At 46.7% G+C, this 14,748-nt stretch overlaps 1 protein-coding gene across 2 annotated transcripts in view; it reads right to left on the bottom strand.

Moving 5' to 3' along the window:
• The window catches only part of BTBD3 (BTB domain containing 3), an 89,240-nt gene that overhangs the window by 44,786 nt on the left and 29,706 nt on the right, over nt 1–14,748 (bottom strand). Inside the window, exons 2-4 of one of the 2 annotated variants that reach the window (XM_069234113.1) lie at nt 11,585–11,834; nt 11,105–11,195; nt 10,378–10,496 (exon numbers count right to left, since the gene is read on the bottom strand). In XM_069234113.1, the coding sequence (XP_069090214.1) occupies nt 10,378–10,496; nt 11,105–11,195; nt 11,585–11,727 (353 nt within the window). In that variant the 5' untranslated portion in view covers nt 11,728–11,834. Of the gene's footprint in view, nt 1–10,377; nt 10,497–11,104; nt 11,196–11,584; nt 11,984–14,748 lie in introns of those variants that run through there. The other variant, XM_069234112.1, reaches the window with a different exon arrangement.

Raw genomic sequence — 14,748 nt, forward strand, 5'->3', positions numbered from 1 at the left:
GATATCAGGACACATTACACACCTTGTGTCATTTCATGCTATTGCAAGATGGTGGGTGTCTTCGTAATAATGACTCTTGTCTTTACAATTCTGTTCCTTGCACTGTTCATTATCCTAATCATTGCAGCCCATGCAACTTATCGCAGATTGCAGTTGTGTTAAATAAAAACTATTGAGACTTTACTGCATCTTCGTTATTGCCTGTGTTTGGATGGGACATGATGTATCTGTGAGAAAGGGGTAATCTCCGTTTAACCACGACACTCCCTGAGATGTCTTACTCTCGAGTCCATGCGTAAAGGCTGCCACAAATCACCTTTTACTATTTGGGTTTTCGGTGAGGTGCTGCTAGTGAGCCGGAAGGGTTGGGACGACAGCTATGACTTGTTGTAGGATAGGCATAGTCGCCTACAAACATAAGTACTGTCATACTTAAACCAGCAGTCTTACCTAGAGCAAGAGTCCAAACCACGACATGATGATGAATTGATGGTGGATTGATGGTGGATTGATGGTGATGGATTGATGATGGATGATGATGATGGAATGATGGTGAATGATGATGGATGATGATGTAAGAAAGTCCTGTCTAGAGTGACATTGGAAAGGCCCCTATCAAGTAATTATGATCACTAATACAGAAGTTAAATGTGCTAGAATTCCAACTGGGTACACACTTCACATACCCAGAGAACAAGGGATCCTAGTGAAGAAACAGTGTTCTATGAGTCAGAACCAAGAGCACTGGTGTACGTACCACTGGACGCTGTCCAAGCACAGACTCAATAGAGAAAAGACTGATTAGAGGCAGCAATCTCTGATAGGTGAATTAGTCCAACTGCCGGACATCTCACATAGTGGCACTGGAGAAGAACTGGTGACACAAGTTAATGAAGTAACTTCTTAATCAGTTCCGGAACTAGCAGAGAATAGTAGAGATCCAGGAGAAGAAATTAGTTATGGAATACAGACAAAAAGTGATCCACATTACAAAAAATGGCCAAAAGCTTACAGTAGACAGAAACTAAGATCAAGTGTGTCGGGTGAATCAATACCGCGAACCATCAAAGAAGAAACAGTCAAGTGGTATAAATGACGCAGAAGTTGTGGTATCGCGGACGGCCCTGGAATTACGGTGTGCGCCAGGATCAGCTGCAGAATCACATCCTCAGTAGGGAACCAGGAGAAAGATCAAGGAGCACCATGACATCCTTAAGGCTTCTTTGAAGGAGAGTGGATAGTCTGAGATGAGGCATGCTTAGTCTTCTTGTACTTTTTTATTTATTTTTGTTGGCTTGAACTCACCTGAAGACTTGGACTGCAACGACAACTTGCCAGGGCACACTCCTTCCTTGACTTGGAGTTGTGGCAAAAACACTAGAGACAAACTTTGTGAGGATTTGTCACAAATATCTGCTTGCAACAGTCAGTACATGGCTTAAACCGTGCAGGTTTAGGAGGGGCATGTTGCCCAGCAGACCAGAAAGACATTTTGAGAGAGAAAAAAACTCAACCATTGAGAAAAGATTAGGAGCTTGCTATGAATTCACACACAAAGGTGCAGATAGAAAGGGACTGATGTCATTGCTTGAGTGGCACCTTTATGTGGCCCCAGCTGTCACTTCCAGGGATTTGCGAGGTTGACACAGAGATACATGTCACTACCTAGCAGTGTGCAGGGGCTATACTGAAAAATCGTCCAAATCCAGTCTAGCTCCTGGGGATATGCTGAAGGTGAAAAATATGCAGCTAGAATGATCCATCAGCAATTGAGATAGGTCACCGACACATACACACCCTTAAATTTGCTGTAGGTTAAAAATCAGTTTTGCTATCTTTAAAGGCCTGTTAACGATGGTCCTTTATTACATTGAAAGTTAAAAGTATCTACTTTTCATCCAGAGCCAGGATAAAATACAAAGTCTTTCAACAATTAGTGCTATGAAGAGACAATTGAAGAGTATCCTCTCATATGTTCAATTATCTCCTATTGAACTAAAAGTTCTGCATTATCCAGGCATAACACAAAGTGTGCAACCACATCTAGGTAACACATTTAGTACAGCTTTATGGTCTGACACGATATAATGGCTATATATTAGGGCACAGTCTTCTCTGGGCATGACCAAGTTAATCTGGTATACTATAATTTCCATTTGCAGACTATTATTTACGTAACACTATTACTGCTGGTATCCAAGATCCTATTACCAGTCAACCATTGACATTAAGCCTTGTGTGATGTTGCGTAAATGCAACATTGCTAAAGTATTACTCTTCATTTTGGTACTTTTAATAAAAGCAGTTTAGTTGTTTAATAGGTTACTACTACTTTTACGCAACGGTGATTAGTTCTCTTTTTTTAATTTTAAGTGCAGTACGTTTTTATAATCCCAGGGCATTTCCTGAAGCTTAGATCATTTTTGTGACGGTATATAATCGGATGGACCACTGCTTCACTATATTTTAGTGTATGAGGAGAGGGATATCAAAAGGTAAACATGTCGGCAATGTTGCTTATTTTATTTTGTTTTACCACCTGATATTCCTTACTAGCTCTCCTCATTTTCTGATTTTCCTGTTTGAGTTTGTTAAAGAGGGATGTGCTGGTGTCTGATTGGCGGATGAATAACGCAGATCACTATTTAAAAGAATTTCTTGTTAATCAATAATAACATATGAATTCATAAATAACTGCAGTCTGTGACCAGCATTGGCAGGGGGTATTCATTCAATCAAACGAATGAAAAAGAGAGACAAACTAACTGAACCACATAAAAGGTGATATTTTCGCGTTACAGGATACCAGATGAACGAGTTACTTACCTTCGGTAACGACTTTTCTGGTGGATACATTAGCTACCTGTGGATTCCTCACCTCATGAATACTCCCATGGCGCCAGCCTTCGACGGAAATCTTCTTACTAGTCTCTGCACGTCGACGAGGACGTCACTGTCTCGCACGCGACGCCGTCTGACGTCATACAGGCAATAAGAGGTCCTCGACGACGTGCGGACGTCAGTACCAATCATTTTTTACGTGCATGAGAACAACCAGGCAATGCAATGAAAGAACAAAGCAACATCCATTATATTGTAAAAATACACCACATTGTACGAATAACTGTAAATCTTTTTTTTTTTTTTTTATGTACATATATATATATATATATATAAAACTCTTTCTTTTAAAATATATACACACACCAAGTATATACATAAAGATATATACACCTATACCTATATATATATAAATATATTATATATATACATCTATTGCACCCTCAAAGATCAAGAGGAGCGCACTCAAGGATTACTTGGCAAGACCATAAAGGCAACGGGGAGGCGGGTGGGACCGTGAGGAATCCACAGGTAGCTAATGTATCCACCAGAAAAGTCGTTACCGAAGGTAAGTAACTCGTTCTTCTGATGGATACAACTACCTGTGGATTCCTCACCTCATGAATAGAGTCCGAAAGCAGTACCACGCCCGGCGGTGGGTGCCTAAATGGTCAAACCAAGAAATCCTGCAGCACTGACCGTGCAAAATGGCCGTCCCTTCTAACCTCAGAATCTAAACAGTAATGTTTTGCAAAAGTGTGAAGGGACGACCAAGTTGCGGCCTTGCAGATGTCGACCACAGGAACACCTCTGGCTAAGGCCGAAGTGGCCGACTTAGCTCTGGTGGAATGAGCTCTAATGCCCTCAGGAGGATCCTTCTGCCATATTTTAATGCAAAGAACAACCCACCTGGATAGTGTTCTCTTGTGGACTGCCTTTCCTCTCCTCTTGCCCACGTATCCAATAAACAGCTGATCCTCCAGCCTGAAATCCTTTGTTCTATCGATAAAGAAGCTCAACGCTCTCTTTGGATCCAGACGGTGCAGTCTTTCTTCCTCTTTGGAAGGATGAGGCGGAGGATAGAACGTGGACAAAGTAATTGCCTGAGCCAAATGGAAGGGTGAAACAACCTTCGGGAGGAAAGCAGCCTTGGTCCTCAACACCACCTTATCCCCATAAAAAGTTGTATAAGGGGGTTTTACTGATAAGGCCTGCAACTCACTCACTCTCCTTGCTGATGTTATAGCTATCAGGAAGACTGTTTTTAAAAACAAATACCTCAAGGGGCAAGAATGCATAGGTTCAAAAGGGGACCCCATAAGGAAAGTCAGGACTAAGGACAAATCCCATTGCGGCATAACGAATGGCTTTGGAGGATATTGATTTAGAAGACCTTTCAAGAATCTGATAACAATAGGGGATTTAAATAAAGATGGTTGGTCTGGAAGACATATGAAGGCTGACAAGGCCGATAAATAACCTTTAATGGTAGCCACTGCACAACCTTTCTGCGCCAGAGATAGAGCAAAAGACAAAACGTCCGATAGATGAGCTTGTAAAGGATCAATCTGCCTCTCTCCACACCACGCAACAAATTTAGACCACCTATTAGCGTAGATAGATTTAGTGGAGTGTCGCCTGGCCGCTAATATAACATCCACTACCTCAGGCGGGAGAGAGAAGGAACTCAGGTTGCCCCGTTCAATCTCCAGGCATGTAGGTGCAGACTCTGGAGGTTGGGGTGTAGAACCTGCCCCTGCGACTGCGAGAGGAGGTCTGCCCTGAAAGGGAGACGGAGCGGCGGGCACGTTGAGAGTTGGAGAAGGTCGGAGTACCACACCCTCCTTGGCCAATCCGGAGCTATTACGATTACTAGAGCCCGGTCTTGGTGAATCTTCCTCAATACTCGAGGAATCAAGGGTATGGGAGGAAACGCGTAAAGCAACTGGCCGCACCAGGTCATTTGAAACGCGTCCCCCAACGCTTCCTGCATCGGATACTGAAGGCTGCAGAACAACGGACAATGCGCGTTCTCTCGAGTGGCAAACAGATCTACCCGAGGAAACCCCCACTTCTGGAAGATTAAACGGACTTGATCTGGATGGAGACGCCACTCGTGGTCTGCCGAGAAGTGGCGACTGAGACTGTCCGCACGCACGTTCAAGACTCCGGCCAGATGGTTTGCTATCAAGCAAATCCGATGGTCCTTTGCCCAGGACCATAGTCGAAGAGCTTCTCTGCAGAGAAGGTACGACCCCACTCCTCCCTGCTTGTTTATGTACCACATCGTGGTAGTATTGTCCGTTAGGACCTGTACCGACTGACCACGAAGGGAAGGGAGGAAGGCCTTGAGAGCCAGACGTACAGCCCGTAACTCTAACAGATTGATGTGAAAAATCTGTTCCTCTGGAGACCAAAGACCTTTGATCTCCAGATCCCCCAGATGAGCTCCCCACCCTAGAGTGGAAGCATCCGTTATGACTGTGGCCACTGGTGGCGACTGCTGGAACGGTTTTCCTTGTGAAAGATTGTTGCTTGCAATCCACCACTTCAAATCCACAGCAGCATCTCTGGAGATCTTGACAGTACCCTCTAGATCCCCTCTGTGTTGAGACCACTGCCTTCGGAGGCACCACTGAAGAGCCCTCATGTGCCAGCGAGCATGCGTGACCAACAGAATGCAGGAGGCAAAAAGACCGAGCAGACGAAGGACCTTGAGGACTGGAACTACCGCTCCATTTCGAAACATTGGAACCAAATCCTGAATATCTTGAATCCGCTGAGGCGGAGGAAAGGCCCGACCCAATGTCGTATCCAGTACTGCCCCTATGAACAGGAGGCGCTGAGAGGGCTCCAGGTGAGATTTGGGCTCGTTCACCGAAAAGCCCAGGTCGAACAACAACTGGGTTGTTGACTGCAGATGACGCAACACAAGCTCCGGGGACTTGGCTTTGATCAACCAATCGTCCAAGTAAGGGAATACTGCTATCCCCTTCCTTCTGAGCTCTGCCGCAACCACCGACATCACCTTCGTGAAGACTCGAGGTGCTGAAGTAAGACCAAACGGAAGGACCGCAAACTGGTAGTGTTGCGATCCCACCACAAACCGGAGATACTTCCTGTGTGACTTGAGTATCGGGATATGAAAGTAAGCATCCTGCAAGTCGACAGACACCATCCAGTCTTCCATGTTCAACGCCAAAAGCACCTGTGCTAGGGTCAGCATCTTGAACTTTTCCTGCTTGAGGAACCAATTCAAGATCCTCAGGTCCAGAATTGGTCTCAAACGACCATCCTTCTTGGGAATCAGGAAATACCTTGAGTAAACTCCTTGACCCCTTTCCTGCTCCGGGACCAACTCCACCGCGCCCTTTAAAAGGAGGACTTCTACCTCCTGTTCTAGCAACAGGAGGTGTTCTTGTGAACAATACGAAGGGCGGGGCGGGATGAGGGGCGGAAACTCCCGAAAGGGAAGGGTGTAGCCTTTTCCCACAACACTGAGAACCCAAGTGTCCGACGTAACAGTCTCCCATTTGGTGAGAAAATGCTGTAATCTTCCCCCTACAGGAGAGGAGTGAGTGGGAAATGGTGGAAGCCTAAGGCTGCTTCCCCTGCTGCACCCCGCCAGAGGATGAGGAAGAGGCAGAGTGCTGCTGAGAGGCTCCCCTGGTGCGGACCCTACCCCTCCCCCTAAAAGATCTATAGGGATGGGAAGAGGCAGGTTGCTGATATCTTCCCCGAAAGGAAGAGGAGGAAGAGCCACGCCCAAATCCACGAAACCTCCTGAAGAATCTGGAAGAGGCCGTGGAAGAAGGAGCTTGGAGTCCCAACGACTTAGCCGTGGCCCTGCTCTCCTTAAAACGTTCCAAGGCCGAATCAGCCTTAGCCCCAAACAGTTTGTCCCCATCAAACGGGAGATCCAACAATGTGGACTGTACATCTGCCGAAAAGCCCGAGTTACGTAGCCAGGCCTGTCTCCTTTCCACCACAGTTGTGCCCATTGCTCTGGCTACCGAGTCGGTGGTATCCAGTCCCGTCTGGATAATTTGGGTCGCAGCAGCCTGGGTATCAGAGACAAGATCCAAAAGACCCTGGGGAAGCTCTGTAAACGAAGAGGAGATGTCATCCATCAGAGCATGAATATACCTCCCCAGGATACAGGTCGCATTAGTGGCTTTTAACGCCAGACTGCAGGACGAAAAAATCTTCTTCGACTGCGCCTCTAGCTTTTTTGAGTCTCTGTCCCCAGGCACCGTCGGGAAAGAACCAGGCGCTGATTTGGACGAACAGGAGGCCTGCACAACCAAGCTCTCCGGCGTAGGGTGCCTAGATAGGAAACCAGGATCAGTTGGAGCCGTCCGATACCTCCTGGCCACGGCTCTGTGAACTGCTGGGGAAGATGCCGGCTTCTTCCACACCTCTAAAACCGGATCCAGCAGAGCGTCATTAAAAGGTAATAGAGGCTCCGCCGCGGCTGAGGCCGGATGCAACACCTCTGTCAAAAGGTTTTGTTTCGCCTCCACCACCGGCAAAGGCAGGTCCAAAAAACTAGCTGCCTTCCGTACCACTGTATGAAAGGAAGCAGCTTCCTCGGTATATTCCCCCGGGGACGAAAGGTCCCACTCAGGGGAAGTGTCCAGCCCACTGGCCGACTCCAGTCCACGCAGCCCATCACCCGAGTCCTCTAGCTCTCCTTCCTCTAGGGCTCGTTGGTACTCCTGCTCCTCTAGTACCCGGAGAGCACGCCTCCTTGAATGCAGTCGTTGCTCAATCCGCGGAGTCGACAACACCTCCGCCGAAGTCGGAGATCGGCGCCGATCTTCCGAAGCCACCGACGCCGCATCCGGCGCCACAGGTAACTTCGGCGCCGACTGAAGAGCAGATGAAACGGATGGACCCACCGGAGTCACAGGCCGAAATCTCGACGTCGACGGGATGGAAATCCCTGGGGCCAATCCCTCCGAAGCCATCGGAGCGGCCACCGGCGCCGACACTGGCGCCGAGCCCACGTTCCCAAACGGGAGAAAGGGCATAAAGGGTGCCGGCCGAAGAGGCGCAGGATCACCCAAAGAAAAGGCCAAAGGCCCAGCCGGAGCACCCCCTGGAGCCATCTGTTGGAAGATGGCATACATCGCATTCAAGAATGCGGAACTATCGGCTCCAGGGGTGGGAAAAGCCGGATACTGGGGTGCCTGACTCGGAGGCGACCCCGACGCCGGCCTCGGCGTCTGCGCCGGAGAAAACACCTGAGGCTCCAATACCTCAATCACCGACGCCTGTCCAGGCGAAGTTGGAGACGTCGGAGAGAGCAACGGCGTCGAAGGATGCGGCGTCACCGTGGGGCTGACCTCCCATGTCCTCCGGCGCCGATCCGGAGACCTGGAACGAGCCTCCCTTGAATGACGCCGAGATTCTCTACGGCGCCGGGAGTCTCGATGACGCCGATGTCTTGGAGAAGACTTTTTCTTGTGATGCTTCTCCTTTGACTTGGCCATAAACAGCTTCGCCTCGCGTTCTTTAATGGCCTTCGGATTCATGTGCTGACACGAATCACAAGTCGAGACGTCGTGGTCGGAGCTCAAACACCAAAGGCAATCGGAATGAGGATCCGTCACCGACATCTTGCCTCCACACTCACGACAAGGCTTAAATCCAGACTTTCTCTGCGACATTATTTCCACAGAGAAAGAGTACGCAGCAAGATATACACTGTAACCGCAAGAGTAACAGTTGCTCCCTCGAAGATAACCGTTTCGAATGCACGGAAAAAAGGGAACTGACGTCCGCACGTCGTCGAGGACCTCTTATTGCCTGTATGACGTCAGACGGCGTCGCGTGCGAGACAGTGACGTCCTCGTCGACGTGCAGAGACTAGTAAGAAGATTTCCGTCGAAGGCTGGCGCCATGGGAGTATTCATGAGGTGAGGAATCCACAGGTAGTTGTATCCATCAGAAAATGCAAAACAGTGCATGGTGGATTTTACACACTCCTAGCACTATTGCTTACAAAAAAAAAAAAACGGTAACCATTCTACGTTCAGATGTATACAAAGGAAACTGCATATGGAAGCAGAATGTTTCATGCTTTGCGCCTGATCTGCAGGTTCTAGGGTGTCTTCAAATGATGGAAAATATATCTGACTTTAATAGCAAGACAATTATTAGGCGATCAGAACTCCGTGTTAATTTCATCGTCATGATTAAATGTGCACCACTGTCTATTTTGTCCTCACACAACAGAAATTCTGCCCTCTTCTGTTAGATAAAAAAGAATAAACGGAAATTAACCAGCGCTTCGAGCACCCACGTGGTAGGAAAAATACACCATTAGTAGTCTGTCTGAAAGAACAATAGTCTAATGAACTGTCTTTTACCAAGATGTGTTCTTATAATTGAAATGTGGAGCAGAAGAACAGGAAAAAAAATCTAGGCTTAAGCAAGTGTTACTTTTGAAAATGGTTGCACTTATAACAAGTACATTAATATTCACACTGACCTGGTCTGCTGCATCTTGTGCAAACTTTTATACTATTAAAGTGAAAATCTACGTAACAGCGGCTTCATATGTCTCAGCCTATTATGTCTCTAGGATGGTGAAGTTAGGCGTTTGTGGTAGGTACTTCCTTTGAAGGAAAATGGAGGTGAACAATATTTCGAGAAGTGGTAAAGTTTGCATGACAGGTGTTCTTAGCGAATTACACAGCAAGAGCTTCCATGTTGTAAAGGTGAAAAGGGGTTCTAAGCCTGGCGACACCATCAAATTAGGACAGTATGCTACTTTGCTACTTAACGTTCTTTCTGAATACTGTAATCAGCTGGGCTACATCTGCTGCAGTCTACACTGTTTAAATGTCTTCTCATTGGTAATTATGCAGAATAATTGGAAAATCGTGATGACCCAAAGACAAAAATACCTTATATCAACAAAATGCATTGCCGTAATTAGATGGTTGTTAAGTTCCAGGCAATATTTTTTTGGAAATCGTTTCTTTAGTATCAGCGGATTTCCTTTCTAAAGCACACCATGAAAAACGCACATTGAGGTCCACAGCAAACGGGTAAACTACCTACAACAAATGAAAAGGTTCGAATCCGATAACTAGAAAGGCAGCTCTTTGCACAGATGACAAACTATTGCCAAAGGACAACGTTTGATTCAATAACTGGGATCAGGGTTAAGGACAGGCTAACAATATCATTACTTTAAGATATCTGGCACCGAAAGATACGGGTGACCGCAGCATGCGAAAGAAACACCACTTTCTGGCGGCGAGTGATTAGGTACTGCTTCTAGCTTGGCGTCAAGCTTCTTCAGGAAGTGGAGGAACAAGCAGGAAATCTGCGTACCTCATCCTGAGACAAACATTGCTGAGCTCGACGCCTCTTGCCATGTGCACCTTTTAACAACTAGATGCTGCAGAAATGCAACCTTTGCAGAGCGTGGTTCATTCAAGGCACGCATATTATTTGATATTAGGAACATGTGTGATAAAGGCACGCTTATTATAGGTTATAACAGTACATAACAAGACTTACTTCAACATAGCGAGAAATGCTGTAGGTTCAACGTCGGGTATGCGAATTTCATCGTTGCCCTCCGCGAGCTCTCCATAAAACATTGCATGGAATACGGAGCTCCCAACAGCTAAAACATACTAATGAGAAAGAGAAAGACAATTTAAACCACCAGGCAGAAGCACATGAACTGAAGGCACACATTAGCTATTATGCCAGTTTTTGACGAAAATCAAACTACACCAGCTAATCCACATCGGGCAAAACGAATCAAGACGGCACAGTACACAATGCTGGACCCCCCCCCCCCACCCCCCTCCAGCGGTATTGTAAAACAAGTTCACTTTTACGTCGTCTCTTAGGGGCAGTTATAATGTACACATAATTCCCTACTGGGCTCGTCTGCCATAGGAAAAGGGCGAGCAGTAGCAACCCTTAAACAGGCCATCAAGCATTCAAATGACAGAACTGAAAACATTCCCGCTTTTTATGAAATGTATATACGTAGGAGGCCATGCTATTAATATGTAAAAAATAAGCACAGCAAAGAGCTGAAACTGATGCTCGCAAACCATCTGTTTAGTCGTCTTCTACCAACATATAGACGAAGCCCAGAGGCGACCGTGCAGCATTCAGAAAGGTCACTCACTGGATGCAGCAGCACAAATCCCGCAGGACCTCTTAAATGCATGGGGAACACTCACATTACCTATACGAAAGTGGAAATATTAGTGGAGCTGCTGCTTACTTTGTGTCCCGGCAGCCGCTGAGTCCCGCCTGGTGGCCCCACCACAAAATGAATATCGGCCATCAATTCATTATTGAACATCACTGCATTTCTAGAAACAGAGGGAACGTTATTATTTGACCGTGTACTATTCTGCTCGTCACGCTGACTGTAACTTGCTAAAAGGTTTAAAGTAATTATAAATAAATGCAATCGATTGCAAGAACAGGTAGAAGCCAAGCAAGTCTTAACTGTTTAACAATTATAACAAGTTAAAGGAAAAGGGCACTTCATACAAACAACCCCTCCCAATACTACACCAGAACATGTCTTTCACTATTCTTGAATGGGCCATGCTCGTTTGCACTTGTTTGCCCGGTGGAAAAAAAACAGTGTCCTTTCAAACCCACATAGGATTCAACCCGTGCCCTTAAGAAAACTCTCTCTCGGGCATGCACGTTAACTACCTAAATGCACACATACACGCCACAGCTCTCTTACCGCTCTCGGATGGTGGGATACAGCCCCTGCCAGTTCGGTGCGGGGATGGTGTTGTTGTTGTTGAGGTTCTGCTGGTGGTACAGCTGGAGGGTGTTTGAATTGGAGTTGGCCGGTTTCTTGCTTGGAAAGATCTCCGCAGCCATCTTCTTCTTTCGTGTCTTTAGTGTAATGATTTCATAGCAAACTGGTGGTAACTTGCTGCTGTTGCTGGCATTTCCCTTCGGTCCTTTCTTCGACCTCTTGACAGACTCTGGAAGCATTAAAAAGAATGTGAGGCATTTCATGTTCTTTCCCTTGGCATCTACCATGAGTACAGCTTGCCAGCCCAAAGAGGTCTAGAGCATTCAAGAAAATGATGCGGAAACCCGAGGGGCTAGGAAATCCCAGTAAGAAAGAAACATAGCTTCGCCTCAAAGACAAGGTGACCTTTTCCATGAACTAAACCAGCCAGCCGCTTCAAGTCTGATCCGGGGTTCCATTTCTTAGCCACTTCAAGACTTCCAAATCCATTTGCCCTTAAAGCTGCCTAAACACGCAGCAAAACAAAACAGCTCTCATGTGCTGTACGGTCTGCCAGCAGCGCTTGCTTTGAAACAGGCTCGCGCCTGAGCACGAGCGAGGAGCACCGCCTGGCTGAAGTTGTGTTTCGTGGCTCTGGAGAGAGCAGGTATTACAGCCCTGCAGATGGAAGCCGGGAGCCAATAGCTGCCGGAACTGGCCACGATTGGTCCAAGCTGCGCATTGTCACCAATTGGAGTGTGAACAACAATAACATTAACATCTCATCATTCGCAACCCCACTTTGTGTGGTATATGCAAACTTCTTTGGCAGATCTATGCCTTAGCATTAGATGATATAAGAACACTACAGAAAATTAGAAACACGGAATAGGGAACCTGCAACAAAATGAGGGCGAGGGCTTGATACAAAACAAGCGTACGACGCGTTCAAACACAGTGTTAGCTCTGCAGTGCATCCTTTAGAGAGTCACCATGGCACTTTTGTAGGACCAATACTGATCTCAGTACTGGGAGAAAAACCCAACGACCCGCGACATTTTTCTCTTAAGCACGTTTAGAATCCCCTTTCAGATCAGCATTCAGCGCGCCTCAGACTGAATAGGGATGAGATCACGGCATTAGTTGTACACTTATTCCCGTTCCAAGGAGCATAATGGTGCCTGCCAGGAGTTTCAAATCACCAAGCAGTGCTAATTAGGCCAATAGTTATATCGGACACGCTAGCAATTCATCAGAAAAGGGCAAATGTCTCACGCAAGACAGGAGGAATCAAGGCAAATATTTTAATGAACGTCTGAATAGAAGCCGTGCATTCAAAGAAAGAAAGAAAAACCCAGCAGGCGCTTTCAGCGCGATGTCAAACAAGAAGAATCTGTAAGTATTAAAGTAAACGTGGCAAATAATACTGTATACTGCAGAAGTCCTAGCATAAAGAAGCTATGTCACATGCATCCCAAATGGCAAATGTAAACAATTCAGTAAACCGAAAAAACATAATAAAACATCACGTAAACGCTTTACTGGGCTTACTGTTGCAACAGCTACTGCTGCTTGCACCGACAAATAAGCATTTAAAAAGTAAATAAATGTTTGCCGTTTTAGAGTACCGGTTAGAACTCATTGTGTTCGCGTACTCTCACAAAATATTAGACCAAGGAATCTGCCAATCATCTGTCTGCTCAGGGCTAGAAACCGAAAACTATTCTTCTGTGATACCATCAAATGGAGGTCAGTGAGCAGCAGCAGAAAGGGGATGGAGCTGGAAGGTGCAGTCATGAAGCGATGTGTCCGACAATCAACTTCCATTTATATTAAAAAAAAAAAAAAATCTTCCCAAAGAAATCGGAAGCAAAGATAAATTTGGTAGTGCAGAGCCTGTGTGTGCAGTCTTACTGCCACTCTGACTTGGCATTTGAAGCCTCTTGCCAAGCCTTAAACCCCTCTTTTCTCAAACATAAGTCAGCCCTAAAATAGACACTAGGTAGCTCATGGGGCAGGGTGCCATGTAAGCTAAAGGCAGGACATATAATTTTAGGTTTTCATGTACCGGTAATGAAAAACTCCCAAAGTTGTTTTTCATTATAGCGAGGCCTGCCCCTCTCATAAGCCAGCATTGGGAATTCCTTATAATACTTTTACTTTCTGATCTGGGAGAAGTATCTGCATCATGTTTAGTACCATTGGAATGTTAATAATAAATCCTCTTTACTGGTGGGGTCGGATTTATTATTGCGGTTTTAGAAATGCCACCTTCTAGAAAGAGGGCATTTCTCTGCACTCACTGCCCTATGTGCCCGCAGCCTACCCCAAATACACATCTGACTTGGGTTAGGTGACAGCTACACTTGTGCATTCCCTCCAGACACCCACAACATAGGATACTCAGCTACATCTGCATTCATCTGCATACTAATGGGTCTTGCTGGGGAGGAGTTTGGGAAGGGCTCCCACTTACATCTGGTCAGAGCAGTGGCGTAACAAAAGGCTCCCCCACCTGCAGTGCAAGGGGGCCCGAGCTACAGGGGCCCCATCAGCAAAGCAGTCTGCCCTAAGAGCTACTGAGTGAGCCCTGAGAGGGCCCTCCATGTTCTTTGCAAGGGGCCCCCTCAAGTTTCGTTATGCCACTGGGCCAGAGCCCTCCCAAAGAAGGGGATAATTACCTCCCACAGTTAGCCTGGAGCCGAGGCTGACCTGAAAGGGCGACCTGTTCACTTCACAAGAACTCTTGGTAGTCACCCCCCCAACTTCAAAGCCACTTTTCAGTATTTGTACTGGGTCCATGAACCACTAAAGACAATACACCTCTGGGCTCAGGAAAAGCTGCTGGAGTAAAGACTGCTGTGTGCCAGGATTGCCACTCTGCCAAGACTGATTGCTTCCAGGAACTGCTGCCCTGCTTTGCTGCACTGCCTTGCTGCCTGCTGATCTCTGCCCGGTAGCCCAAGACTCCTTCACCAAAGCCAGAGTGACTCAGCAGCTTTTGCTTTCCTTTGCCGCTCGCTACTTTGAATCACCCTAAGTGGCTTTGCCAAACTCAGTCGCTTGCAACTCTGGTCATCCAGAGCTTTTCTGCCAACTTTGCCACATGCATCTTCAATCACCCAGAGCGGCCCCGATATCCGTCGGCAGAATTCATCCTGTAC

Source organism: Pleurodeles waltl, chromosome 5 (assembly GCF_031143425.1).
Source record: "Pleurodeles waltl isolate 20211129_DDA chromosome 5, aPleWal1.hap1.20221129, whole genome shotgun sequence".
NCBI classification, from domain to species: Eukaryota; Metazoa; Chordata; class Amphibia; order Caudata; family Salamandridae; genus Pleurodeles; species Pleurodeles waltl.